The following is a 27,640-nucleotide window of genomic DNA, read 5'->3' on the forward strand; positions in this document are numbered from 1 at the left end:
CCATGTTTTTTAAAGATATCACCAGGTATGATGGCAGCTTACAACGCAGTGTGCCTTGTAGCATGCCTGTGATAGAAACCACTGGTGATGACCTTCCCATGGAAGGGTTAGAGGCACCATCACTTAAATGTCAGCATTTTATTCAGGGACAATTACCTTTGTGATAATGCAGTATCATTTGTGCCTACCAATACTTTATATGCTTCAAAGTTTAAAAAGGAAAAAAGTCAAATAGATTATAAATGTTGAGAATGACAAATGTGACTAAAATGCAGAAGGTGGAAGGTCCTTCCTTACACTTTGAATCCATTAATAACTAGACGTGCCTGCTGAGTGCTACAGGGAATGTTGAAAAGGTAGAGGCAAAAAGGATAAAAGTAAAATTACGCACCTGTCTAGCGTTATACAATACTGGGTCCCTCTGTGATCTAGGTGATTTTATGATTTGGTGATGGAAGTGAATAAATGGCTTGTTTTAAATGGATGGAACACTTTTTTATTGCTACTAGGGACGTTTTAATTATGTAATTGTCAGCCACGTGAGCTACAAATACAGTAGAAAGGATTCTGCAATACAGGGCAAGGCTTAGTGTGAGAGTACAAATACCTGGTGTTTAATCCTAATTCTACTACAGGCATCTTGACCTTGAATTATACGTGCTTTTTCACCTTCAGGCACTTGAAACATTGGCAGCAGGAGCAGAGTCTTTAGGATTCTGTTCCTTGTCTTGAATGATCACAGTGGGTGGGATCGCTAAGGTCGAGTTTTAGAGAGCGAAAGGAGGTGGAAGGCTTTTTGGTGTTTAAAGTGGCTGTTAACCTAATAACCTGTGCAAATTAAAAGATGTGAAAGCAGTGGATTCAAAATTAAAGTGGTTGTTGTGACTGCAGACATGAAAAGGTCCCGTGTAATACGGTGACCCGCGGGATAGAGCACGCACAGCCTCCGACTCTGCCGTGGTATGTTCTCGGAGTAAGTCTGAAAAAAAATATCTTTTGCTTGTGTAAGCAATGGGAAAACAAGCAGACACTTTATACTCTAGAAAGCCCAGTAAGCCTCAGGAAATTCCTGCATTCTTGATTTTACTTTGTGGCAAAGTACTGTATGGTGCGTTTTTGAAAGATGAGCAAGGTTGCCCTTCTCCAGCCCAGCGCCACAGACTTGATAAGCTGGAGCTGAATAGCTTATTGTTCCCCTGCAGGCAGCCCGATCAGCTGTCACTGTTCCCCTCAAAAAACACTGAGTTTATTTATAAAGAAAAAGTGCTGAGATTGCATTTCTCACTAAAGGAAAAGGTTACTAGTTCTTGCTGGTGTTTAGCAGGAGAGCTGCGTGTGGAGTATCCCACCTTGAGAACCAAGAGCTTGAGCTTCGTTGTAATTTTATTATGAAAATACATGTGCTCTGCTGATCTTCTAGTCTTGGAGAGCTACTAGTTCTTTGGAAGTGGTCGTTTTGGATTTCTGCTTTTTCTTCTGGAGCTAGTTTCTCAGCTGAGAACATGACTGATGGAGAACCTCAAGAGTTTGCCAGGTTGTTGCCCTTGTAAAAGATCCATTGATCACAGCACACGGAAGAAATGATGAATGCAGGGTGGGTAGCCACACCATTGCCTGTCGGGGCTGTGTCTGGTATTTTCTGTTCCTCTTCCAATCTTCTTTTTAAACGCGGTGCCTATTCTTCATCCCTGCTCATAGTGACGCCGACTCTTAATAAAAATAATGCCGTACAGATGCTCAACCCCTAAATGCACAAATACATCACATTCAAGGAAGATATTTGCTGCATTTGAATTCTGTGCCTCATTCTTTATCTGCTTAGCAGAAAATGCCAGAGCAGCTCAAGTATCTTCTTTGTGTGGTAGCTTTTCATGGGTCAGGGAACTGAGCCCCAGTTTATTAAAATCAGCGTCTTTGCCCAGTGACTTCTGGGAAGGTCGTAGACTTGTTTCTAAGTTGGGACCATCTCTTTTGTTGGGGAAGGGGTGGAGGAGAAGACACAAAGAGAGGAAGAGCTTTCTACTACTTCTTGCCTAGAAGGGTATTCTTTCGTGAGCGTCAGACCTGCAGATGAGTTTTAGGTTGAGGACTAGGCAGGCTGAGTCATTGCAGCAAGGAAACACTACATTACTGAGAGTTTTGGCGCTATTATCATCTAGCTGCCTCACCTTATCTTAATTATGAAAGTCTTCGTGACAAACCTACAGGTAAAATGGGGTTGTCTTGTTGGCACTGCACGTGACTAAACCTGTCACACAGAATTTTTGCAAATCCATTAGTAGTTTTTTAACTGGGGACCGAGCTGAATGGAGAAGATATATATAGCGTACGCTAAGCATCAGAAGCAAATTTTAAATAAATGCTAGCAGATCTAATGTGCGTAACTATCTGTTCTTTCCCTGTGCCCCTCCCAAACCCTGCTAATCCTGAAATACTTTTGCCAGCTGGAACTGAGCAAACAACAAAGACAAAAAATCTCACAAATTTGCAAGAAACACAATAAGCAGGTTTTACCTAGTGTTGCTCATCCCTCCCCGTGCCGCCTTCCCTGTGGACCAAGGGCCGAGCCCTTGCGAGCGCTGTAGGGTAGAGGCTCCTTGTCCCCTCCTCCGGGTGTGTTTCTGCAGCACCCTTGCAGCCAGCCCTCCCAGGAGGACCTGAGGGTGCTGGGCCCTGCCCGGGGGTGAACCCGCACCCTTCCTGCTGCAGCCGCCTGGGCCGGAGGGGGGAGTGTAGCTGGGGCTCCCCTGCGCTGGCAAAACGGGCGTGCTGAAGTGGTTTGGATTAAAGAAGTGTGTGGACAACTCAGGCCTGTGCGTTTGCTTGTAGTTGTATTTCCTGATAAAGAGAGAGAAGTTTTCCACTTTCTAAAATTCTCTCCTGAGGAAAAAAAATAAACTTGACCAGCTTTGCTCACACGTCACGGTTTTGACTATGCCGTTTTGGTCTGTGTTATGACCTTTGCTGCCTGTATTTTCTCCTCAGTGAAGCCTACAGAAGCCCCTGGGTACTACCGTCTCAGAGAAGTGCTACTACCAAATTAAAGTGCTAATCCAGGTCATCTTCAAGCCTGAAAACCCCACATTTTTGCAGATTTTTTTTTTTTTTGTAAGCCTTGCTAGGAACTGTATTTGTGTACACGGATTTTGGGTTTTGGAGTCCCTAAATTACAGATGCATGCTTTTCTTCACTGCAAATCCAGGACCCCCTGAAACTGTTTGCTCCCACAGATGTGAGCACAATTCAGGGCAACTGATACTCATAGTGCATGGCAAGAGTAAAGCTCCCGGAGGTCCAGATGGTTTGCTTTTCCTGGGCAAAGGGACAAGCATGAGGAGGCCAAGCTGGCCTCTGTTATTCCATATCTCAGGACTTAGCAATCAAGTAGTTGATGAAAAAACTGCATTTGGAAAAATGATACTTACCCATCTTCAGTTGTGGTGACAAAGTTGGGGGTGCTGAAAATAAACAAAGCTGTGCGTGCTGAAGACCTGAATGTTACTTATTTTATTGCTGATTCTGAATTCAGCTTGGAACAACACGTCTCTGAAAGCCTTTGGAAAGAGCAGCAGTAACAGTCAAGCAATAGCAGGCATCTCTAAAGTTTGAGTTCTCAGAGATCTTTAGATGAAAGTGCATATTTTATTGTTTTCATGTTGAGTTTATTGCCAATGTAAAAGCCAAATAAGCTGTACTAGCTGCATGACGGATATTTTCTGTGGTTTTAGACCAAGGGACTGATGCATTTCTGCTATTTTTTCCTGTCCTGTTTGTCCATCATTTCACTATTCTGACCCTCTAATTCAGAATCAGTAAGATAAGGAGAGCACCACCCTGGCTTAAAGGGCTGTTGTGAGAAGTTTTCATGTTTGTAAAATGTTTTAAAACTGTTTGTAAAATGTTGTGTAAATACAAATAGATATCCTCAGTAACAATTCTGCATAATAAAATTAACATCTATATCTGTGTGCCTTGTGGGTCCTTTAGATATAGATATGTTATATGCAGATATTTTAAAAAGAAAAATAGTCTTCCTGGAGATAATTCCCTGTTGGGAAGCGCTATCACGTTGGCTCTCTAAAGGGGTGTCTTTATCTGTTTCAATGGCTTGGTTTATAATGAGAGCTGCACAGCTGGAGACTCGGTAACTAACAGAATAATCCGAAATTTGTGCCTCTGGGGAGTGCCCCAGTATGCACAACGTCTTGTTTCTGCATCAAGAGTAGTCTGCAAAGGAATTTGATAGAAATTCCCTGAAGTGATTTTCTGAGCTGACGTGGGGTATTGCAGCATTCAGTCCTTTTTCCAGACTGAGATTCAGAACATTTTTAGGCAGTGACCACTTCTTTTTGATGCCAAAAATGCACTTGACACTTGTAATTGATGCACTGTTCAGCATTAAAGCCTTGCTTGTAGATCTGTGCACCGGATTGCAGGTTGTTGGATGGCTTTCATGTGACCGGTGCATCCAATATGCAACAGCAATCATTTTCTGTCTGCAGGTATCATGATGGAGCTTTGCTGACATATTACTAATGAGGGAATATATTTTAAACTATATTTTACTGGAGAATTTTTACAGTCTTCTCTCTAATGGGATTTTGTTTAATCTTTAGTGCTTTTATTTGTTACAGAGATCCGTGCCCAATTGGTAGAGCAGCTGAAATGCCTTGACCAACAGTGCGAGCTTCGGGTCCAGTTACTGCAGGACTTGCAGGATTTCTTCCGCAAGAAGGCAGAGATTGAGATGGATTACTCAAGGAATTTGGAGAAGTTGGCTGAGAGATTCCTGGCTAAAACTAGGAGCACCAAAGACCAGCAATTCAAGTAGAGTATTTGCCTTTTGTTTTTGCCCTTTTTTCCTGCAGATGCGGTCACAAGGGTAGGAATGCAAAAAGAGAGCTGATGTAGTGATCGTAGGTGTCAGCACTGTTGTGGATGTCAGAATAAAATGTTTGCCAAGTTTGCGATAAACACAGAACCCGTTTCATGTTTCCACACAGCCTGGCTGCTAGCTTCATTTCAGAATTCCTGGTAGGTCGTATGTTGTCAATAGGGAATGGAACAATAAAAATTGGCACAATCTAAAAGGAATCATTTTCTTGGGAAGGTGGGCAAAGCTGTGCACCAGATTTGATGGACAAAGCCAGGATTTCCTTCAGTGTCAGTGGGTTTGGTCTGTTTGTTTTAAGAATAACTGTTTCTAATCCGTTCTATGCTGTGATTTGCCGTTGCAGCGCTCTGTTTTCAATATTCTGCAAATACTCAATGTAGGATTTAAGTGTGTTGTATCTGTGCGACTGTCACTTCAAAGCAGTAGAGGAATAAGGCCAATAGTACTTCCAAATAGAGCTGGGGATTTGGGGCCGGGGTGGGGGGTGTGGTGGAATCCCTAGGTGCTAAGATGGAGGGACTCAATTAAAATGTCAAGATGTCCTTATTAACAATTGTCTCACCTCCTTGAAACATGATTTCAGGTAGGTCTGACCGTACTGCTTTGGTTGTTCCCTGCTTAGCTGCTTGAGTTGGGACGACTAACACGTATCGTGGATTCAAAGCCTCCGTATTTACTACTGGCTCCTGCCCAGAGAGAGGGGCGCAGGTGCTTCTCGCAGGAAGGGGGATGCAGGAGAGGACCTGTGGGTGAAGAAGGTGCAGGCTGCATGGCACGGAGACGTCAGCCCAGTGAGCAGGAGGCTAGCGCAAAGGCACAGCCACAGGGCTCCTGTAGCTGACATCTGGGCAGTGCACGAGCTTGTTGGGTTTTGTTGTCAGGGTAGCAGCTGGGGGAAAACACCGAGCAAAAGCAGCCTTGGGATCTGAGTAATTTCTGCTTTGGACAGATTGGTCTGAGAGGATCCATCTGGGTCTGCCTCCGCCCAAAGTGCAACATCACTTTTAGCATTGTTTGAGTTGGGACTTTATCTCTGTTTTCTTTTTTTGTTGTTGTTGCTGTGTTTGGAGGGATATGGGGATATATCAGCCTTTCCTTTCCACTGGAAGCTCTTTTTGTGAAAGCCGCTAAGTAGGCACCATTTTAGTTTCCTTTCTGTACAGCTTTGATGTCATGTACTTCAGTTCTCATTTAAAGCGCGCAGCGTGCTACAGTGTCGGGAAGGCATGACTCCCCAGCATAGCTGTTTGACAGGTTGGAGAAGAGTTACTCTGCATGGCTAGAGAGCTGTAATTTTTCTTAAATTTATTTTTCTTTACATTGGCAGTGTTCTTAAAACTATAAGCTGCGCATATTCTGCACACGCCTTTAAGATGGCACTAAAGAAATGATGTCTTGAACTATAATTTTCCTATGCATTATGATTGGTCTTTTTCAGTTTATTTTATTGCTATTCCTAGTGAAAATTTAGGTGTTTTCCTTTATATTACATGATATGAAACATCCCATCAGAAACACTTTCGTATTCAGCTTTCAGCATTGGGAAAGTTGAATATAGCCTACTTCCTATTTTGAGATTTAGAGTGAATTTTTAATGTGGAAGTTTTTACCATAATTGAACAGAATCTCTGGTGTCATGCTTCATGTGAATTAAATATGTTGGCTGTGGTACTGCAGGTTTTCTTTGTTTGTTCTAATGCATTTTCCTCACTGACCCCTGCCTCTGGTTTTTGAGCTGTTTGTACTTTAGATAGGCTTCATAAAGCTGTACCTGGGCAAAACTGACCTCAGATATCCTAGATATCGAGGGTAGCCCGAATTGGACAAGTGATTTTTATCAGCACATAAAACTTCCACTTGAATTTCTGAATTAAATCTCCATGCTTTTCTGGTCACGTCCAGGGCATTGCCCGAAATACTCTGAAACCCGTTACTGAGCATCAGCTTCACTTTGCTTTGCGGAGGGAGGGCTAACGCTGCTTGGGCCCGTGATTTCGCTTACATTAGCAGTCGAGAGCTCCTGGCAGAAAAGCATCTTTCTCTTGGAGTGTGTTACCCCTGCAAGGTTTGACTCCCAAATGCATAAGTTGTTAATTTGGTCAAGAGTTGGAATAAGGGGAAAAAGTAACTCTTAACTGTAAGGCTGGTGGTCTGTGGGCAGTCCTTGTCACAGCAGCGGCACACGGTTGTAAAGCCTGTCCTGGGTAGCTCCATCTATTACTTGTTCGGTCACTTGTGTCTGCTGGCTGTAACATTCAGAAATGTGTCAGAATACCCCAGGGGTCAGTAAGGAAGCAATTCCAATTATAATTACCTATCCCCAACACTGCTCTGTCTGAATAGCGAAGAGTAACTGGGCTGGTATCTTTTCTGCAGATGCTGAAGCTGTAATCTCATTTGGAAACCCCCAGAAGACCATTTGATCAAAGCCAACCATCAGATCTCTCCTCCTAAGGAGCCCAGTATTACATGACTACGAGATGTGCGCAGGCGGGTGGCTACTCTGTAATTGCCTGGCTGTGACCCTATAAATATACAGTAATAGTGTGTTCTTTCGATAACATGATAATTATGTCGGAAGGTACCATATCATTCAGTGACTGCTTACCATGTCACTTGCTGTTTTTAGATCTCATAACACACTGTCAAGGAGGAAATCTGTCAGGCAGTAACCCTGTAATTTGCATGTGCTTTCATACTCAATAGCTATTATGTAATTGCCAAGTTGTTCCGAATACGTTCATTTAAGGGAATGCTGTCAAGGGCAGGAGGCTTCGGTCTAACCCTTGAAATTGGATTGTGTGGCTTCTTCCACTGTCCGTCTCCAAGCCGGTAAAAGCACACACTTAAAGGAAAGAGCAATGCAAAGTGCAGGCTCGTGTTGGGTTTCTAACAAATGGGTTGCATGGGGTTTATTTTTCTTAGATGTGGCTGCGTCAGAGGGTGAGTTGGTCAGGTGGCTACGTTTTCCATCTGGGTTTTGAATGTTAGGTGGTTGGGTCTCGACAGCAAACGCTGTATAGCTGTGATGGACTTACAGGGTGCTTGCGCATTGCACAGTTTGAAGCTAGCTTCACTGGAGCATCTTAAAATGATTTACAGAGGTAGGTGTATGTTATTCTCATTTTATATCTTCAAAGAAGGGGAACAGGTTGGTTTAGCCAAGGTGACATATGAGTTGATGACAGTTGGATATATCCCAGGTTTTACTTGCTTTTAACTACTCTACCATGGCTGTTAGACCTCACGTTGCCTATTGTCCTTTGAAAATGGTTTTTCAATTAGAACAGACTATTAAAGAGAATAGTAATTTAAAACGTACATATTTGGTAAGGCTTGTTCAGTACCTGTTGGTAAATATCCTTGCACAGCATGTAAGGACTAGAGGAAAAAAACATGCATTTCATAGCCCAAGTCTTATAACTCCAGTTGTTGCAAGAGCTTGTTGGTCACAAGTTTGGTATAGTCGTCACTCCTTAAAGATCTGCCTAACTAAAGGTCTCTGGTATAAATCGGCGCATCCATCTCTGCCAGCATCTGTCCTGCCTGTTGGGTCTCGGGGGTCCCTGTGGGCACCAGCGCTGGGTGTGGGTCTGACTTCCATCCTCAGAGGAAGGCCCTCTCCCACCACAGTGAAACCCTGGGACCTTTAACTCCAGACTTCAGTTCTCCTGTTTCATGTGATTTTTGTCCTAAAGATGTTTGCCTATTCAAATAATCAGTTAACAATATAAAACCTGTGGCAAACGTTGAGTGATTCCTTCCAAGGGACAAAATGAGGGGAAAAAAAAAAAAAGAAAAAAAGACAAGACAATGCTATTTTAAGGCCATATTTTAAATCAAGATAATCTTTGGAAGTAGGATGCTGAGTAGCGATTGTCAGCTGGAGAGCTGAACGTCCAGGGTATCCCAGCATGAAATTCAGATGGCTTTCTGGCAACCTTTGCCTTGAAGGAGAAGATGCAGAGTAAGTATGGCAACCTTGAGGCTGAGCCCTTGTAAACAACAGATGTTCATAACTGGAATCTTTCGGAAGAGAAGGGCAGGGAGCAGCCTGTATGTCCATGCTTGTAATTCTCAATCTGCAGTTAACACGGAGCTGCGTCAGGAAGACTTTAAGGGGAAAATGAACGTTGATTTGAGTGAGCAGCTTGCAGAGAAGTTCAGCTTTAGTGGTCTTAAAAGTGGAAAGATTTCTTTAAAGGAGAGATGGTATGGGCTGTGAGGGAGGTGTCGCCAAAAGCTTTTGGGTCACGTGGGCTTCAGTTACGTCGCCGTTGTTATTTTGATTTGATAAATATTGTCATAGGCTATTTTGACCTGTGGTTCTTTTTGATGGACCTGAGTCCTGAAGATTTTATTCTGCGTCTTTCAAATAACATTTGGGAGATTTTTCTAAGCATGAAGCATTCATTTATTCGGTGGCCTCACTGAACCCAGAGAGCTAGGGATACATGACCAGCAAAAATTGATGTAAACCCCTAGAGAGGATCTCTGCGGTGTTTTTCATCGTATCAGCAATTCCAGTGTTGTGCTGTGTTGGTTGGTATGGTTGTAGCTACTCTTATGGAGCGCACTGCAAAGGACAAAATTCAGACAGGTCTGAGAATATATATAGAGAAACAATTAATCAGGTCTCTGCTCCAAGGCTTGCTCCAGCTCTGATGGTTTGCAGGGTGGACTTGACGATTGCACGGATCTGAAAATAAATTTTTCATCTCTCCCTTCACCTCATATCTAATATTAGCAGGTAGTTCAGGTGAGCTGGGCATGAGGTCAGTACTGCAGGGTGAGTACCCTGTAGAGCTCAGAGACCCGAGCCTGTGTGTCACTGTTGAGCTGGGAAGGGTAGTGTGTGCAGGTTACTCTGCAGAGTGGGAAATAAATCAGTTTCTTGGTTCCCAGGTTCTTGATCACTATTTTGGGATGTACCAGGTCTGGAAATGTCTGTTGCACACCCCAAGGAAACAGATCCCCAGTATTTGGGGGGTGGGGGTGGGGGGCGGGCAGGGAGGTGCAACAGGAACCTTCAGTTTTTGTCTGTACCACCAGGACACTTGCTTTAAAAACTTCAGTTCGAAGGAAGGATGGTCGGACAAGTTTTCTGTTCACACGGATGATGTGACATGCCTATGTTAATTGTTTCTTTCTTTCTATTTAGTAATATTTTCATTCTCATCTGACTCACTCCTTCATCTTGTGCTACTTATGGAAACCCAATATTCCTATTCCTGGTTTGTGGGTATGGTTTTTTTTATTGTTTTGTTTATTTTGTTTTTCATCTAGTGGGGGGAAGGAGGTTGTTCTTTAAGATAATTTTTCTGCAGTTGCTCTGAATGGTGTTACCTTGCAATGCCCAATTAAGTGTCGCTGGATTTTGTCGCTCTCTCCTGCTTGCCTTAAAGCAGCTGAATCTTGGATCATCTGTGAGTTCCTCGTATGAATGAGTAATTTAATTAAAGACTTTTCAGATACTTGGGACTCAATCTTCCCTTCTGATCTTTTGAGACTGACTGAAACCTTTGAAGTGGAAGTTGCACAGGACCCAATCAAGATAACACCCGAGAAACCACAGAGCTTCATACTTTGTGGTTCCTTGAAAATCTGTGCACGACTTCCTCTTCCTGCTCCCAAACACCCCTGATTGCTGTGATCTGGTGTAATTTAGGCTAACCTAAATAAACTCGCCAGATTCACTGTCATCACACGATCTTTAAATGAGTATAAATAGTGCTTGAAATAAACCTGGATCTTGGCATCGTCTTCCTCCTCCTCTTCCTCCTCCCCTTGCGGGGGAAGTTTGAGTCAAACAGTTGTTGTGAATGTGAAATCGCCAGCACTTTGGGAAAGTTCATATACAGGCCCTAAAGTTTTGGGTTGATGTCATCAGTTTTACTTCGTAAGAGTGAATACTGACTCCAGTCATTCTGCAGAATCTGTGGAAATCAAGCTCACTCTCGATTATATGCAGTGGTCCCTGCTGCATATTTTGCTTCCCTTTTTCATCCCTCCTCTGTGGTGACATGAAACTGGAAGCAGAGTAGATTTGCCAGCTCCTTTGAGAATTGAAATGGTTAATGAAAATTGCAATTTGCTTCTCTGCCATCTGCTTGTGGTTATGATAGAAAAGGGTCTGTTGTAAACAGTTGTATAACTTTTGCTCTGTGTTGTGAAAACTGTTGCCGTGTTCCACCACAGAAAATGCTGCGTTTTAGAGGTGCTTTAACAGTTAATGTGTGCATAGTTTTAAAGGCTCCTTGGAAGGTCTGAAGCAAGTAACTGCCTTTCCTTTTCTGTCTTAAGGCCTGCCTTTATCTGCTTTTTGCCAGTGCTAGGAAAATTGTCACTAGCAAATAATGAAGGAGAGTTTTTGTCTCGCTTCCTGTAACAACCTGGCTGTGAAAACGTCGAACCTGTACAAAAGCAAGACAGAGCATTTTAACAAGGCACTGAAGGGAAGGGGTTAGTGAAACCAACAGACACCAAGAAACTGAAGGAATTTAAATGAAAAATCCTGAAGCGCGCAGAGCTGCAGTTGCATGAGGCTGAGCTCTGGGTGCGGCGCTCACTGCGCAGACCCAAAGGTGACAATCCCGGTCGCGGATTGGAAGCATGTGGGGCTGTGATTATTTTTTCCTGCAGGATGGCCTTTCATGTCTAACCACATGGAGTGTGTCAACAACCCATCTGGCGCCATTAGACACCAGCAATTTTACTCACCATGCGTTTCATGGGCTCTTGGTATTTGTGCTATGTGCTGCCTTAGAATAGCTTGGGGTGTTGTGGTAGCGCAGCCTGGACAGCTGGGAATTGTCCAGTTAACTATTGCATCTCTTCTGGTTCCCATTTGGTGTTTCAGTTTTCTTTGGAAAGCAAAGCACTCGCACCGTGCTGCTGCCTGGTCCCTTGCACGTACTCTTGCCTGTAGTCATAACCCTTGGTCCTTGTCGCTCACACTCTTCCAGGCTGCTCAAGGTGGGGTTGGACTCAGTGAGGGCACCCGTGGACAGCCAGGTGCTCTTAGCAGAGTAGGTAGCAAAAATTTGTAATGAGATGGAGAATGCGATAGGAGATATTAAGGATCAAAACAGCTGAGTTCCTGGCTTGGTATTTTGTGCAGATGAACGGTGCAAAGCCTGAGAAGGCAAGTTAGCAGGCTGCACGCAGCTGGACGACTTCTGGCTGCTTACAGGAGGTCTGCGGCTGCACTGGTCTTAGGAAAAGAGTGAAGCAGCAAGGTGATGAAGCAGTAACAGGCTGTTAAGGGTTTTGAGGCAGGGTTTCAAACAGCTAAAACAAGGTCAGCTGGTGGAGAATCTGAGCTCTTTGTTCCAAAGTTTCATTCCCAAACTCTTTATGGTAGTTAATTTTCACTTGCTGTAGCTCTTCCAGCTTTAGAGGGCAAATACTAAGTCTGTGTGTAAAGTACTTCTATATCAATTGTGCAAAGGAGCAAACTAACTTTTAACGTCTTTTAATGCGGTCCTTCATAAACTTCTCTTTACAACCACCCGCAATACTATCTTATTTAGTTTACTTCCTATCTTCTACGCGAACCACAGTTTGTCTGTTGGTAGAGATGGTGTGTACACCTCCGACCCAGCGCTGCTCCTTGGAGGAGCTCTTTCTGGAGACGCCTTTCCTCCTCCTGCCCTGTGGAAGGAAGCTGGGTGTTGCTTCTTGTCTCACCCGAATAAAAAAACCCCTTATATATAACGTGTATATTACCTTCTCTTGTGGTGGCAGCTTTTATCTCCGTTTCAGCGGGAGTCGGAGCATACAGCTGCTCCTCTGCGCGTGTGCCCTTCGAGGCCGCCTTTCACGGCTGCAGCGTGATCGGTACCCGTAGATTCACAATTCTATTAGCTGGGTCTCGCAGTTACTAATTAGCTCTCTGGCATATTAACAAAACAAACGGTGTGCTGCAAACACTGACTGCAGATTGGGGGGCAGCTCTTTGATTTATACAGCTTAACATCTGGTAGTTTCAACCTTGTACAGTTCTGCATTTTGATCATTCCATCTGGTTTTGCACATCAGCAGTATCTGCAATACAGAACACTAGAAGATGAAGGAAAATATTGTCTTTAAATAAAATCTATGCCTTCTCACTTTTTATTTGCTATTTATATTTACTTGAAACACTGGGAGAAACAAAAGCCCAGAATCCTTTTTATACCCCCCTCGCACTATACACACAGACACGCTCCAAACCTTGAAGCAGTCCAGATCGCAAGCTGCAGTCATTTCCTGAGCTTTTAATTTTTTTAAGGAAAAGAAACAAAGCATCAAGATCAGCTGTTCTGAAACTATTCATCTTTATCTAAAATTATCCATATTGTACAAATCCAACTATTGGTGTCGCAAGAAGGGTAATGAACGTCTGCCATGGCTTGATTTTTGCATTTTCACAATGTCAGACATTTCTTGCAGCAGAGATGGCTGTCTTCTTAATTGCAGAATATTCCCTTTTTCAATGGAAATTAAACCACATTTCTTTCCTCTTAAAAGAAATCTGATACAATTGTGTACAATAATCAAGAGGAGCTTTGGCTTTCCGCCAGAGCTCTGACTTTTTTCTGAATAAATATTATTGTACTGTAAACAAATGATAAACAGAACTAGAGAAAAGTAAATGATGTAGTTAACACTACACCTAGATCTGCCAGTTCCGAACACTGCTGCGGGGCTGCTGGAGGACCATGCAAAATCACTGCTAGTGTCCTTGCTTTCGTCTGGTATGAAACGGTGCCTTAAGACATGACTTAGTCCTTTGAGTAGATGAGGTGTTGATCCAAATACACTGAGGTTCCTCTCATCTCCCCTTTTGCCCTTTGTATTGCTTGTATGCAGGGTGCAGAGTGAAATCAGCTGTAATAAGGTGGGGGAAGTTCAAAGATGGGAAAATAAAACTTGTTGTATGAATGTGAGGATCGTTTCGGTTGGAGAAGACCTTTAAGATCATCAGGTCCAACTGTTAACCCAGCACCGCCAAGTCCACCACTAAACCATGTTCCCAAGCACCACTTCTGTGCATCTTTTAATGAATGTTGCTTTCTCTTTTGCTCAGGACAGATATAGATGCTTGCACATAATTGGTTTTGTACACGAAACATAACATTTTGTTTCCTATGCAGATGCTGTTTAGCTAAGTGGATGCTTGAAACCTTTTTTTATTGTGGTTGTCACAAATGCCTGAGACAGCACTGTGAAACCTATTGTCAGATGCTGGAGCCATCGCTCTCCCTCAGGCACTGTAATTTATGCATGAAATCTTGGACTCAAAAGAAAAAAATTAGAGCCTACATTTGGCATACTGTAGCTTGCATTTGCCCGATCTGTTTGTTGGGGGACAAAAGCCCATGGCCATGTGAATGTAGGCATGTGTAATAAAGGGCGTATTTTCTGTACATGCAGTAGCCGTTTTGTAGCCTTCCTCCCCTCTCCCCTCCCTCAGCAAATCCATACATCCCATAGCTGGGTTATAGATACAGGACATCACGAAGAGAATCGTTTTGTCCACTTCAGGTAAAGTCCTATCCAATTCTTGTTTCTATTTTGTGTCCTTTATAGGAAGGATCAGAATGTGCTATCGCCAGTCAATTGCTGGAATCTCCTGCTAAACCAAGTGAAGCGGGAGAGCAGGGATCACACCACGCTCAGTGACATCTATCTCAACAACATCATCCCACGCTTTGTCCAGGTCAGCGAAGACTCGGGGCGCCTGTTCAAGAAGGTAACTGAGTGCTACAACCCGTGTGTTTTTGTTTGGTCTTTCTGAAATACAAAGTTTTAGCTGTTACTTCTGGTGGATCAATTTATTGTTGACTGTGCCCGACACAGGTTGGGGTTTTTCTTCTTCTTTGTGGGTAACTGTGCTTGACTTACCTCTGGTTTCTTCAGTTATTTTCTTGTTCTAGTATTTTACTATTTTCCTGAAAACAGTCAGTTGAGATTTGTTGGTCTAAATTCAGGACGTGTTTTTTCCTCTTAACCTGCCCACAGTTTTGTATGTGTTTTGAAACTTTTATTAAATAAGCAGAAGCCCTCCAGGTCTTCAACTCTGTGTATAATCAAGAACAACTCTCCAAAGACAAATTTATATCTGCTGCAGAGGAGAAACTGATGTTAAAAGAAAAATTAGGGAGAACTCCTACTATGCCAGATAATAAAAGGATGTATTGTCCTCTGGGAAAAAGGAGAAAAATGCAGCTGAGGTCTCTTGTTAGCCTTATACCCTTTTTCTCCCCTTGATTTCTACCTGGAAAAAAAGGTGGGACAGTGTGGGAGGGTAGTTTTCTATTAAGAATCTGTTCTTCCAGTTGAAGAAACATGATATGGAAGCTTTGAAACTCGTATTAAATGGTAATGCCTAGTCTCTTCAGAGGTTTGTCAATGGCTGTAACATCTGCTAGTTAACATGTTAAAAACATTGCAATTCTAACTTTGAAAGCAGTTTCTCTTCCCCCGCTCCCCACCCCCTTGCAATGTGTCACGATCGCGAAGAGTTATTTCTACCATTGCAAGGCCTAGAGAAGGGGGTTGCGGAAGGACTCGAGCTTTCTAACGAATGCTTTTGTGGAGACCCATCCTAAATCACGCTGCCTCTGAGAGAGAAATGGAAGAGGAACGCTTCTGATAAAAAACCCACCTCCTGGCATACTTCCATGTCTGCCTTTTTGCCTTCAGTGGTGCCAGCTGTTACATTAAAAAAAAAAGTCGCGCGAGTATTGTGTGACTTTAAACTCTGTTTAGGTGCAGTCGGCAGTAATTGGGGGCCTCGCTGGCTTTTCATTCTGGTCTTGAAAGTCTTTTGAAACGTCTTGAGGAAAGAGCGTTGAGGTATTTCTTAACATCACTATATTGCTTTAACTGATTAAAGAGACTCTATATAACCAGTCCATTTAGACTGCTAGAAAACGAGCAATGCTCGATATTGTGTAGGATATTTCATGTCAAGATGCACTTGAAGGAGCAGGGTCTTGTTGCGTGTTACCTGGAGAGCAGGAGGCATTTTCTCTTTCACAGCAGGTATTTGTGTGTGTTGGCAACTCATTTCTTCGGGAGAATGAAAATAAGTGTGAGTGCACTCTTGTGTTCCTTGGCCTCTGCCTATTTCTTGAGTTTTTAATGGGCAGCAAGCGTGTGTGAAAAATACATTTAATCATGACATTGTTTCTGTTGTACTTCTTTCTCTGAGATGTTACCCAAGCAGAGGAGGAACCTTCTCTTTTTTAAGTAACGCCACATGAAGGCCTTTTTGACCCTTTAAAATTTTCTGGTAATTACATTATGGTTGATTAGATACTTACACGGGATTACTGAGTGGCAGTTCCTCTTCAATTCCTCTAATCCTTCCAGAAGATAAGTAATCTCCCCACTGAATTTCAGCAAGGGCTGCACTTGAGGAAGGTGGCTGAGAAAATGCCTCAGTATAGTAGTACATGGAAATTGATATTATCCCAGTTTGGCTGGAAACGAGCATCTTAAGTTTCAGTCCCTTGTATAAGTATGGTTTTGCCCTGTTTTGTTTTATTTTGGGCAGTAGGACTTGAATAAAAGCAAACAAATAACCCACCGCCAACAAAATATCCCTCTGGTTTCCTTCTCACAGACCAAATGTAAACTCCATGTTAATTTGTGCAAACAAAAGGCACTTGTTGCTAAATTCCAAGTACTTGTCTGTTTGCCAGCCATACCAAATTGGCTGAAGGCCAAACCAGGTATTAGATTACTATTCCGCTTGTGCTGGGTCGTTAAAAACAAAGATTGCATCCTGTCTTATCTAGAGCGTCACATAGTTGAGTAAGATAGCAGCTGATAAATAGAGACGTTCGGCTAAGCTTGGATCTGCTGCTGCTTGTGCTTTTTCACTAGAATCTCCTACCTTCCTGAGCTGCAAGCAGCCGCGTGAACTGGTACAAAAGCTACTGTAGGCTAGAAAACAGACGTGGTGTGTGGTTAAATATTCCATGGATTTTAAAAAATGCTATCCACTTCTAAAACTGCTGTGTAGCGTGCTTGTAGCACTCAGTATATCCCAAGAGCAGTACAAACAACCTTCAGAATATCTCTGGATCATAAGCAGACAAATGGCTCCTTTTCTTGGATGAAAAAACAGGGACAAGTGGATGAAGTCACTTACCCAGGGCTGCTCAGCAGGTGGCTGGCAAAGCCAGGATGCCTTTCTGGTCAGTGTCTGTAGGTATTGAAGGAGAATAATTAGGTGACTTAGCAAGATATTTAGGAGTGGCATGTATTTTTGTGCCTCTAACCGGAAGCTGAAACCATGCTAGCCCAAAGGGAAATTAGTCATATTGATGATAGAATCTGAAAGTACCTTCTCCTCCCTCTCCCTTTAGCTGCGCCAATCTTTTTTTAAACTTTTGAGACATCCTTTCCCATTTTTTAATGGAGAAGAGCTACCATAGCATGTGAGAGCTCAGGAAACTCAGCACTTTTTAGCAGTCTTGAAAGAGAAATAGTTTATACAGGAGCTACATGGAAAATAATGCTGCTGTGCCATGCTGCAAAACTTTGCATGAAGCTGTGGAAGGCAAATTCAGAGGTCCCAATCAAAAACCAAATGTGAACGAGCTCTGAGTGGCACAGCTGCATTAGCGTGGTGCTAATTTTCTCCACAAATTTTTGTAGCTTCTCCACAGATGTAATTAGCCAGGCTACGTCAGTGAAATAACTGGCTGTATTACTTCTGAGAGCTGCGTTTCCTGCCTCAATTGTGCCATGCGGTCATTCCAGCTCCTTCACTGGTTCTACACTATCTCCTGTCTGGTCTAACGCATGCAGGACAGTCAAGCTAAAATGAGCTGCGGTTTAAGGAAACGCAGCCTGCAGGAGGCAGAGCCTCAGCTGTGATGCTGGTTGGGCGCTCAGGTTTGGCTTACTGCAAGAGCTTGCTTTTTTACTGTTTTCCAATGGACATTGTAGCCATTGGAATTGTGCTCCCAGACTTGTTGGTTTGGGAGCTGTCTGTCCTTGTCGCGTGCTACACAGGGAATCTGTGTTAAAAACAAGAACACTTTATTATTTGAAACTTGGAGGAGCGTTATTTTTTACAGTTCTGCTTGGAAAATACCTTCTAAAAAGTTATGTGTGTCTGGCTGATTGCAGGTGCTCTGGTGACTTACATTTAGGAACTACTCACTGGCTTGTAAATAACGCTGTGAAACATGGAGAGGAGAGCGATAGAGAGATCCTTATTTGCTGAGGTTGTTGAAATAAAATCCTGAGGCGTCAGATCCTTTTCTTGGGCCATTTATAATTTAGGGCTTTCTTGAATCAGTGCTTTGTATCATGCTGGGACTGAGCAGGTGAGCTAGGAAGGACAGACAGGGTAAAAGATGTACTTAAGATCCCTTTTGTGGCTGAGCTCTTGAGCTGCTGTATCTTGCACTGTCTGAAGTTGTGAGCTTTTTCAATCGAGAGAGATCTAAGAACAGCGTGCAGCCATAATCCAGCCTTAAGGCTGCAGAGGGCCTGGATGGGTGTGATAAGGTCTGCGTTGGGAAGGAAACACATCCTCAAGGGCAGCGGAGATGTGGGGGGAAGCGGGGTGGGAGCAGCACAGAGCCCAAGGTGGGCAAACCAGGTCTCTCTCTGTCTGGAAGAGCATCAGTAGCGATGGCGATGTGGGGTTTGTCCCTTCCAGCGACTGCGGTGGAGAATCCTCAGGCTGAGGCAGATCCTCGTGTGTTTGCTCTCAGACCCCACGGACCAGTTACACGTAGGGCACAGCAGTGCTGGTGGTTGAGCTTGAACGGGTCTGCCTTGAATCAGTGACCTTCTGAAATTCCAGCGGCGGTGCCTGCATTGCACACAGCTTTTCAGAAGGTTTATGTTCGCAGTGTTTGGATTCGCAGTGCCATGGGAAGCCTGCACGGTCTGTGGCTTTGTCTCATGGAGTTTTTCTGCTCATGTCTTACGAGAAGAGATCCCTCTCCAGGGCCGTGTTACAATGTGGAGGGTCTTATTTGTTTGAGTGTTAGATGGAAGCTTGCCAGCCACTTCAAAGGTATCTTTGCTGATAAGAGAAGCTGTGTTTGCTGCCAAAGCCAGCACTGAAGTGGTGCTGGATGTACAATGTGTGTCAGCGCCGTTTCTTCCTGCCTCTTGGATTTGTTTACTTCCTTGGTTAGCTCTCCCTGCAAAACCTTCGCATGTCTGAGCGCTGGGTTGTTTGCACCAAACGTGGTTTTATGTCTTATTGGAAACACGCGACCTAAGGTGGAGGTATTCTTTGAACACTGTACTCTTTCCGTGCCCTTTGTTTTGGTTTCTCCTGAGGAAACACTTCTACGTTTCAATAAAAGATGTTGTCAATAAGGCACTTGCTGATACAACAGTCTTGCAGATGAATCCCGTTGGTGTCAGCAGGGATCTCTGGTGTTTGGATTCAGTGCAATTCTGCTCTACCACAAAAGAAAAGGAAGATAAACGGTGAAATAAATAACTGTTGTCTCAAGCAAATAAAACTGGGGCGTGTGTGTGTGTGTGAACTGCTGCGATTGTCCTAATAACAAATTGTTACACCTTGGGAAGGAGGTAATATTTTTGTATTTGTCCAAGAGTTAATGATTTAGCCCTGGATTTTGTACAAGGTTGAAGTTTAAAGCCCGTGTGCCACCCGATGTTGCTATTCTGGTCACCGCTCCCTCTCCTGGAAGACCGTCGTGCTTTGATGTCAGCACCTGTTCTCAGGCACACTCCTTTTCATTCCTCCCCCTACTCTTGTAGAGAGCCCTCCTTTGATTTCTTCCTGCTTATCCTGCTTCAGCATGGCCCTTCTATTTATATATTCATATACATGTATTCAAAATATTCTTCCATTTGAGCTGATTCCCTTCCTGATTTCCCTTTTTCTGCCCTTTCACTCTACCCACCTGTCACCCTCTTTGTTTTAATGTGGCCCTTCATTTCTCTGCATGGTACAACCTTTCTGTTTCTGGTGTGGGTATTGGGTTGTCTTGCCTACGGACGTATCTTTCTAGTGAGATCCCTTGGTATTATATATACATGTGTAGCCTTTTGAGAAGCAGTGTCTTTTATTTGGTATCTTTAATCACTCCTCCTCTGTTGTCTCTTTGAGATTTCCCTAGAAGCCGACCAATAGCTCTTGTTCAAATTTAATAGAAAAAAATTCTACCTTTTTAAAAGAACGGACTGTGGAAGCCTTGGTCACTTTGGGTAGTTTCTGTGAATTTTTTTTTTCAACGTGACAAATTTTTACCTAACATTGTGAAGTAATTGGAAAGTGTTAATAGGCAGACAGGCAGGTTTATTCAGCATATATGTAAGTTCTGTGTCTAGAGGGCCCTCAGGACAGGCAGCCGCCGTTATCGGCTGCTTTCTAGAGCTGTGCCTCTAAACAGAGCCAGGTACCCTCTCAGCATCTGCCGGCCTCGCCGGTACGTGTGCCTTTCATGCGGCCTTGGCCCTACTGCATTTAAAACATATATCCTCTGCTCTATTTTTAACCTGGGGCTCCTTGCAGCGGTATTAACCGGGAGGCATGCTGGAGGTGCTCGGAGCAGTAACCCTGCCCTGCTTTCTGGCTTGTTCAGGTACAGAGTAGTGGGGACAGGGAGGGGTGGTTGCCCTACAGATCTTGCTCTGAGAGCGAAGCATTCCTTTACACTATTGTACCGCATTCAGTTATTATATTTATGGGGAGAAAATCCTGTAAGGGATGAAGAAAACAAAACTGAGGTTTGAAATTCGTTTCCTGTTTAATACCTTTGATCATGGAAAAAACCCAGTTTATCTACTAGTACGCTGCGCAGTGTTTGATGTGAAATGAAAAATCCACAGAGTTGGTGAAAAGCCTTGCAGTAATCAAGGAAGAAGAATTATTAATTCTCTTAAGGGGTCTGCGCTTAAGATGACCTACTTTACAGCTGCAGTATGCCTCATTGCTGCATTGGTACCAGAATATGAAAAGTCTTAGAATACGCCATACATGGAAAAGCCACGCACATGAAAGAAACACACTGGCCAAAGTGCTGGGCGTTTGTAAAAACATTTCTCTGTAAGAGTGTAAAGACATAAATCTACAAATGCCGTAAGTAAAACTGTCACCGAGTGCTGAGTTCGTAAGTGCGCGCTGTATCCCTGCTCTCGCGCCTCCACCCTTACCCACCGCATCTTCCTTTCTCTTAGGGAATAGTAACGTTGAGTTCTTACTGTTTTCCCCAAAGTTAAAGGACACGGAGGCCCACTGTGAAATGATCCTTTCTGATTTCTCACTGGGGAACAAAATCTGCTTTTCCTACCTGCTTATGTTTAGAACAAGTGGAACAGAGGAAGGGAGAGGGAGTGAAGTAATCTGTGAGGTGCTGTTATCTGAGGTAGCAGTACAGAAATCTGCTTCCGAGTTGAGATTTGATCCCCCCCCCACCTGTAACTGGAGTGGGTGGTTTCTGCAGCGCTGCTAACACTTTGTACGCGGTCAGATATAATGATGCGATCAGAGCCTGTTGCTCAGGGTGATGTACTGAAGGCCGAAGGCTACAGCTGGAGTAATTTTACTACATATGTTACAGGCTAAAAATGTCACTTCTGCATATAGATTGGGCAAGGAACATGATGAATTCAGCCCTTCTTAATGTATGAAAGTAGTCCCTTGTTATTGCATTTTCCTTCTCATTTCCTGTATGCTTTTGTTGTCTTTGACTCCACCGCTATGCTCGTCTTTATTGGGCTGCAGCGTGAATTCAGGTCAGCCAGGAACAAGGTAACAGCCCTTTTATACTCAGGTTATTCCTCTGACTCTGAGCCCTCCAGTCAGTTTTTCCTAGAGATAAATCACAGCAGTTTGAAAAAGTGTGTTGGGGGAAGTCGGGAGCACAAAGCTGTCGTGCAGGGCATTAAAACTGAGCAGAATTACAGAACATTACTTCCAGTATTTTTCAGGACTTCACCCCTTGCTGGTAGGTCTTGCCGCCTTCTGAAGCCCGTTTCGCATGCGGCTCGTTCAGTGAGGGCAAATGTAGCTGGCTTCACAACAAGAAAGAATGCTCTCAGCCATAAAATTGCTTAGTTTGTTGGGATTGAGTGCCTGAAGCCCAAGATTCAATAGGATCAGCACAGAATTCTGGAAAGGAAAACAAATAAGGGGGGGGAGGTGGGGAGAAAAAGGGGGCGGGGGTTGTTCGGGAGCAGCCCTTTCAGCTGTAGTATGGGAGGCAGCGATGTGATGTGGTTTCATGGAGGAATGGCTTTTCAGAGTACAGTATTCCGCTCTAATAAGGAAAATTCCTTATTACTGACATAGTGGTGAAACCAATCACTAGTGAAATGGTGGGGAAAGCGAGATAATACAACTGGACTTTAAATATGAGTGACCAATGCATAATGGATCATTAAACTGGAAAGTGATGATCTATCACCCAAAATATGCATGTATATTGTAGGACATAGATTGTGTTTTCCCAGCTTTTCTTTAAATTCTGGAGAGCTTGAAGCTTTATACAAAGTTTTACAGAATTCCTGTTCTATAGGGCCATGTGATAATGGCCGAGCACTTAATGGGTGGGAGAAACTTGCCCAAAACTTGCACAGGCTTCAGGTGGGTTCCAGGCTTCACTGAGAGCAAGTCCTTGTAAAATACAGGGTCAGTCTGTAACAAATGGGTTGGGCTGATGGTGATGACGGAGCACTTCTATGCAGTGAAGCTAGCTGATCATTTAGATGAGAACAGTTTGTATTTGCTACTGCGTGCAAATGAATTAAAGGCAGGTCTGTTTAAAAAAAAACCACATTATTACCAAGAATCTGCCTAAAAAGAATTCTGAGCTTTAATTAGCAAATTCTCTTTAAGTGCTACGTGTATGATCTTGGAAAATTTTAGCTGGCAAGCCTTCTCTTTAACAAACTTCATAAGTAGATGTTAACTGATGCAAAATAAATACCCAGTGTTGCAACCTTGATTTAGCCAGGAATAAAAAGGATCTTGCGCTTCTGCAAACTTCCTCACTGGTCTTAGCAAGAACTCAGCCCACTTGCCCTCCAGCTCCCACTGTCAAGTCAAAAAACATTAGAATGTTTCATGTTTGTTTTTGATTTATGTCCATTTAGTTATTCCTTTTTAGAAGATGTAGAGGAACGGTCTTGTTCGAGAGCGGTTTTCAGAATCGGCAGATTTGGGTTCCAGTTCCAGCTCTGCCACTGGCTGACATAATTTTAGGCAAAGTGTTCGATAAATTTTCTTATCTCAGTGTGTTACGAATTCCCCCACCAATGGTTTCTGAGCGCTTCCTTGCTGCTGGTGAGTTTATACAGAAAGCATCTCGTGAACTTCCCGGTATGTTTGTTTTGAAGCCGTACCATCTTCCTATCAGATTTGGAACTACGTTACTGAGGCTTGAGGTCCGGGACATAAAATGTTGACAACATTCCTTAGCTCTCGTATTTATTATCCCCCCTAAATATTTTGAAGCTGAAGTCGTTAATGTTTGGTGGAATGCGGAACAGCCAAGCGAGTGCTGCAGTAGATCCCAAAAACATCTTGATTAAATTAGAGGGGAGGTGGAGGGGAGGAGGGCTGGAACAAAGAGGCCGTTGAGAAGCTGGCACAGCGTGCTGGGAATTTATGTTCCAGCAAGGGGTGGCAGCAACCTACAGCTCTGCACGTGGTGCATTTACACCCTGTTGTAACAAAGGGGCATGTGTGTATGCGTGAGCGTGTGTGTGTATGCATGTGCACGCACGCGCGCGTAGGGCAGCTTCTTTTGCTTTCTTGGTTTGGGCTGAAGCAAAGGCTTGAGAGGGGCAGCCTGCGAGAAAAATACTGAGGCTGCAAGTTAGCGCTCCTGGGCGACAGGTACTGTTGTCACCTCGCTGAAATAACTTTCTTGTTCTCTCGGGTGCTGTTGATAATTCTCCTGACTGGCAGAGAAAAGGGAGCCTGTGTTTGTCACGGATCAGCGCGTACCTTTGCGGCAGCACAGGTGAGGTGGTGCTGGCGCCCCGCTCGCCCCCTTCCCCAGCCTCGGCGTGCGCTGGGCGCCCGTGCTGCGCCATCTTCCAAGGGCGTTAATGATGCATATCAAACCGGATAATCTCCCAGATCAAGAGGACAAGTGTTTAGCCTGGAGGGGATAAAAAGGAGGCGAGGTTTGTGGGGACACCCCCTCCCCACATGCACACACAGTTCAATATGGGAGCCAATTAGATAAGATTTTGTCGCACAAGCCCTTCCTCAGGCTTTTGAAGGGATGTATGGATAGGCTCTGGTTGCAGGTACAGCCAGGAATAGATAATAATAAAATTTATCAGATTTTTTTTTTTTGCTTTTATTTATTGCTTTTTCCTGGAAGATTGTTTACAAAATGAATCATTCTAAACTCTGTCTGCCTTTGAAAAACATTATACAGAATTTGATGAAGACAAATTTGATGACAGAAGTCGATATCTGGAGACGTTTGCAACTGCACAGACTATGCTGCTCTTTTTCCTTGGCGTCCATTTCATTCGTAATTCCATGCCACGTTCTAGCATGACCTTGAAACCTCTTATGCCTGTCTGGCCATGGCTACGATCAGCAGCCTTTAATCTGGATGCACTTTGAACTCCACGGCCCCTCAGGAAAGTTCTCTGGGCATCAGGCCCACCACCCTCTACAGCACTTGAGCAACAACTTTTTTGCTAAAGTCTAAGGCGTTTTCTCTTGACTTTCCCAAGCTAACCGTTCTGCTTCCTCCCATGTATTTTCATTTATCAGGGGCAGCTAGCCCAGCTTTTTTCTCCTAAACCTTGTTTTTTTTTGGGTGGAATCAGGCTAGGGAGCAGCATTAAATTAACAGTGTTCATTGCATAGCTCTTGTTTTCATGACACCTGTGATCTGTCTTACCTTCATCTTAACGCAAGTTTTTTCCAGTCCAGCAATCTGGCAGCTTCTAGCTTTAGAGCTCGTTTGGAAGCACAGAGAGCGTTGTGTTGTGACAATTTGGCACTTACACATCTTCTTTTCTTCTTCAACCTGAATATGCATTAAAATATTCATTTTAATCTATTTCGCATAATTGATGCTTCAGCAGTTTGTACAGTGAATGAGCAATTTTATGCAAGAAATAAGCAAATGGGCTGAAAAGAGCTGGGTGAAAAGCAGATGATTGGTCCAGTCCAGGCAGTTTAAGCAGCACAGTGAAGCATGCTGCTGAAGAGCTCCTTCTGTGTGACAAGTTCAGTGCTCAGGGCATTTAAAACAGACCCAGCCAGTCACTTTCATTAATCATCTCCAATGTTGAGAAAAAGGCAGTGATAAAATCTTGGCGACCCATATCACTGTAGCGATGAGCAGCAGCTTTAGCTTTTTTTCTTGCTTTCAGAGATAGAAAAAAATGTCGATCTTGTTTCTGCAGACTGTTGGAGATTGGGAATCAACTTTTCTCTGTTCTTTAAATTAAAGACTCCTCAGAAAAAGCAGGGTGCTCTCCTTTGTCAGCATTTGTGTCAGACATTTATTTTTCCAGCAGCGTATCTGGCCACCTGGGGAGCAGGTTTAGGAACATGGGGCTGGGACGTATGAAAAGGCGAAGGACCTGACCTTGGATGCTTCTGCTTGTGCGTCCCATCGCGCTGCCGACTGTGCAATGCCAGGCTGGTCTGAACGGGTCACGACGTACGAAAGCAGCCTGTAATAAAACATCGATCATCTCAGAAACACAGTAAACTGAGCACTGTTGAACTGGGTGGTATTCCAAAAAGGATAATTTAAAATGACATTCTATAATCTTTCTCTTTTTGCTTTTCAGTTTATCAGTGTGGGGTTTTTTCCCTCATTGCTTAACACTGTCTTGACTTCTTAGGCAGAAATGCTGTGGGTTTGTCTGCATCACTTCTTTATCTTTTTCTTTTCCTGAATGGTAGGCATAAATAATCTTAGTCAACCAAATCTGATTAGAGTAAGTATTATATACTCCTAACGTGCAGAGCATGAAGGTTTGATCAGGCAAACACCACCTTAGTAGGTAGTGAATGAGTAAAACCTATAAACTGAATAAAGTTATTCTTGTTACATGTAGCAGTAGATGCATTTGCACTTTCTAATTAGGGGGCAAATGTGGAGAAAACAGAGTTACTAGCTGATGAATGTTTCAGCCTGCCTGTTTTTTTGTGAATAGAAATGTTAGCATAGAAAGGCAAGGCCTCTGCTTTCTTTCTTGGCTTCTCCAATTACTCACCTGGATGTCTTCTATTAAGAAAACCTCAGATAAAGTGGAATTTGATGTGCTTTATCTTTTTCCTGCACCTCAGAATGATTAGAGCTATGAAATTACAGACAGGGGTTTGAAAATATTAAAGATTGTACTGCAAGGGCTAAGACTGCATTTCTAAGATTTCTGCCATTAAATACTGGTAATTGTTGGGATTTTTTCCATCTCCAAGCTGTTGAAGCTGGCTGGCGCCCGTGCATCCCAAGGAGAGACACCACTAGTGAACGTCACTTGGAGATGGATCCGTCCTTTCCCTCTGGTAGTGTCTGCGGTTGGGTTTTTTGTTTTTGACGAGGTAACAACGGCCGGTGTGTGTCCCTGCTCCCATCCCTCCGTCCGCCGGGGGAGGTGCTACAACAAAAACCTTGGGGGCAGACCTCGCTCCTGTAGCTTTTCCCTGCGCTCTCTGGAGCTGCTGGTACGATTCCTTCCCTTCCTTCAGACTGAGAAACATGTCCCATGGCTGACAAAGGCAGCTCTGTTTCATGCTTCTCTCCCCATCCCCATTGCCCCCTGTTTCGGTACCCAGCTTACAAGGTTGGCTCAAAGGCCTCTTCCTCCTGTGGTGGGCTCTACTGCGCTTCGTGGAAGAAATAATTGACCGTTATCCTTAAGTTTGGGATTTTGAGGGAGCTTTCCCCTTCGGTTGTGTTTTTGGCCCAATATATGGCTTTATAAATAGTTGATAATTGATCTCTCCCGTTTCCCCTCGTCCTTTTTTTCACCTTAAAGGGTGCATTGTATAACACTGAGCCCAACAGCTCTGATATATTTATAATATGTGGCAATCTCAGCTGCTTGCTACAAGGCAGGGGTGATAACCAGCTCCCGTCAGAATGGATATGGATTTTCCTGGAATTTCAAAGGGATGATCGGGCGTGATAATGTGCACCACAGAACAGGGTTGAAGCAGTAAGTTAAAATCATTTCAGCAGCCTGTTCAGGGGAACGGGATAACAGTTGGGACATCACTTCTTGGAGTCTTCAATGGCAAAGAAGGGAAGCATCTGTTTGGGTCTAACCGTAACTTCATTGGCTTTAATCGCTTTCAATCACTGTAGGCTGAAAGATGTAAATTGTAGTACAAATACACAGATTTTTCTTGTCGTTTATACTCCTGCTATAGAAAAAGGGGATTTGTCAAGGTTGTGTGCACGGCAGTGCCGCGCCGCGGCAGCTGGAGCCGGCAGGGCTGGAGCGTGTGGCTGCACCTTTGCTTTGCTTTGCAAGGTGTGTTAGCAAAAGCTGGCTCAGTCTGCTTTTTGATGTGTCTGAATTCCTCAGCTTTTCTCACGGAAGCTCTTCGGAATGCAAACAGTGACAGTTTTAGCATGAACTCCTGTCTCTACTGAAGCGAAGATTAATAGTACCATTGAACTCATTAAGGAAGTTGCTTCACCCTCCTTTGCATCGAAGCTATATTGTGTGCAGAAACGCCTCTTCAAAGAGGGCTTTGCCTACTGGGGTGCTGCCGGTTGGTGATTACGGGTGCGCGTCCTTGGACATTGCAGT

General features: G+C 43.7%; 1 protein-coding gene across 4 annotated transcripts in view; it reads left to right on the forward strand.

Moving 5' to 3' along the window:
• SRGAP2 (SLIT-ROBO Rho GTPase activating protein 2) overlaps positions 1-27,640 on the forward strand; it is a 111,817-nt gene that overhangs the window by 34,011 nt on the left and 50,166 nt on the right. For all 4 annotated transcript variants that reach the window (XM_075115946.1, XM_075115947.1, XM_075115948.1 and 1 more), the window contains exons 3-4: positions 4,635-4,827; positions 14,468-14,630. In XM_075115946.1, coding sequence (XP_074972047.1) covers positions 4,635-4,827; positions 14,468-14,630 — 356 coding nt within the window. The remainder of the gene's footprint in view (positions 1-4,634; positions 4,828-14,467; positions 14,631-27,640) is intronic.

The sequence above is a fragment of the Phalacrocorax aristotelis genome, chromosome 21 (assembly GCF_949628215.1).
Source record: "Phalacrocorax aristotelis chromosome 21, bGulAri2.1, whole genome shotgun sequence".
Taxonomy (NCBI): Eukaryota; Metazoa; Chordata; class Aves; order Suliformes; family Phalacrocoracidae; genus Phalacrocorax; species Phalacrocorax aristotelis.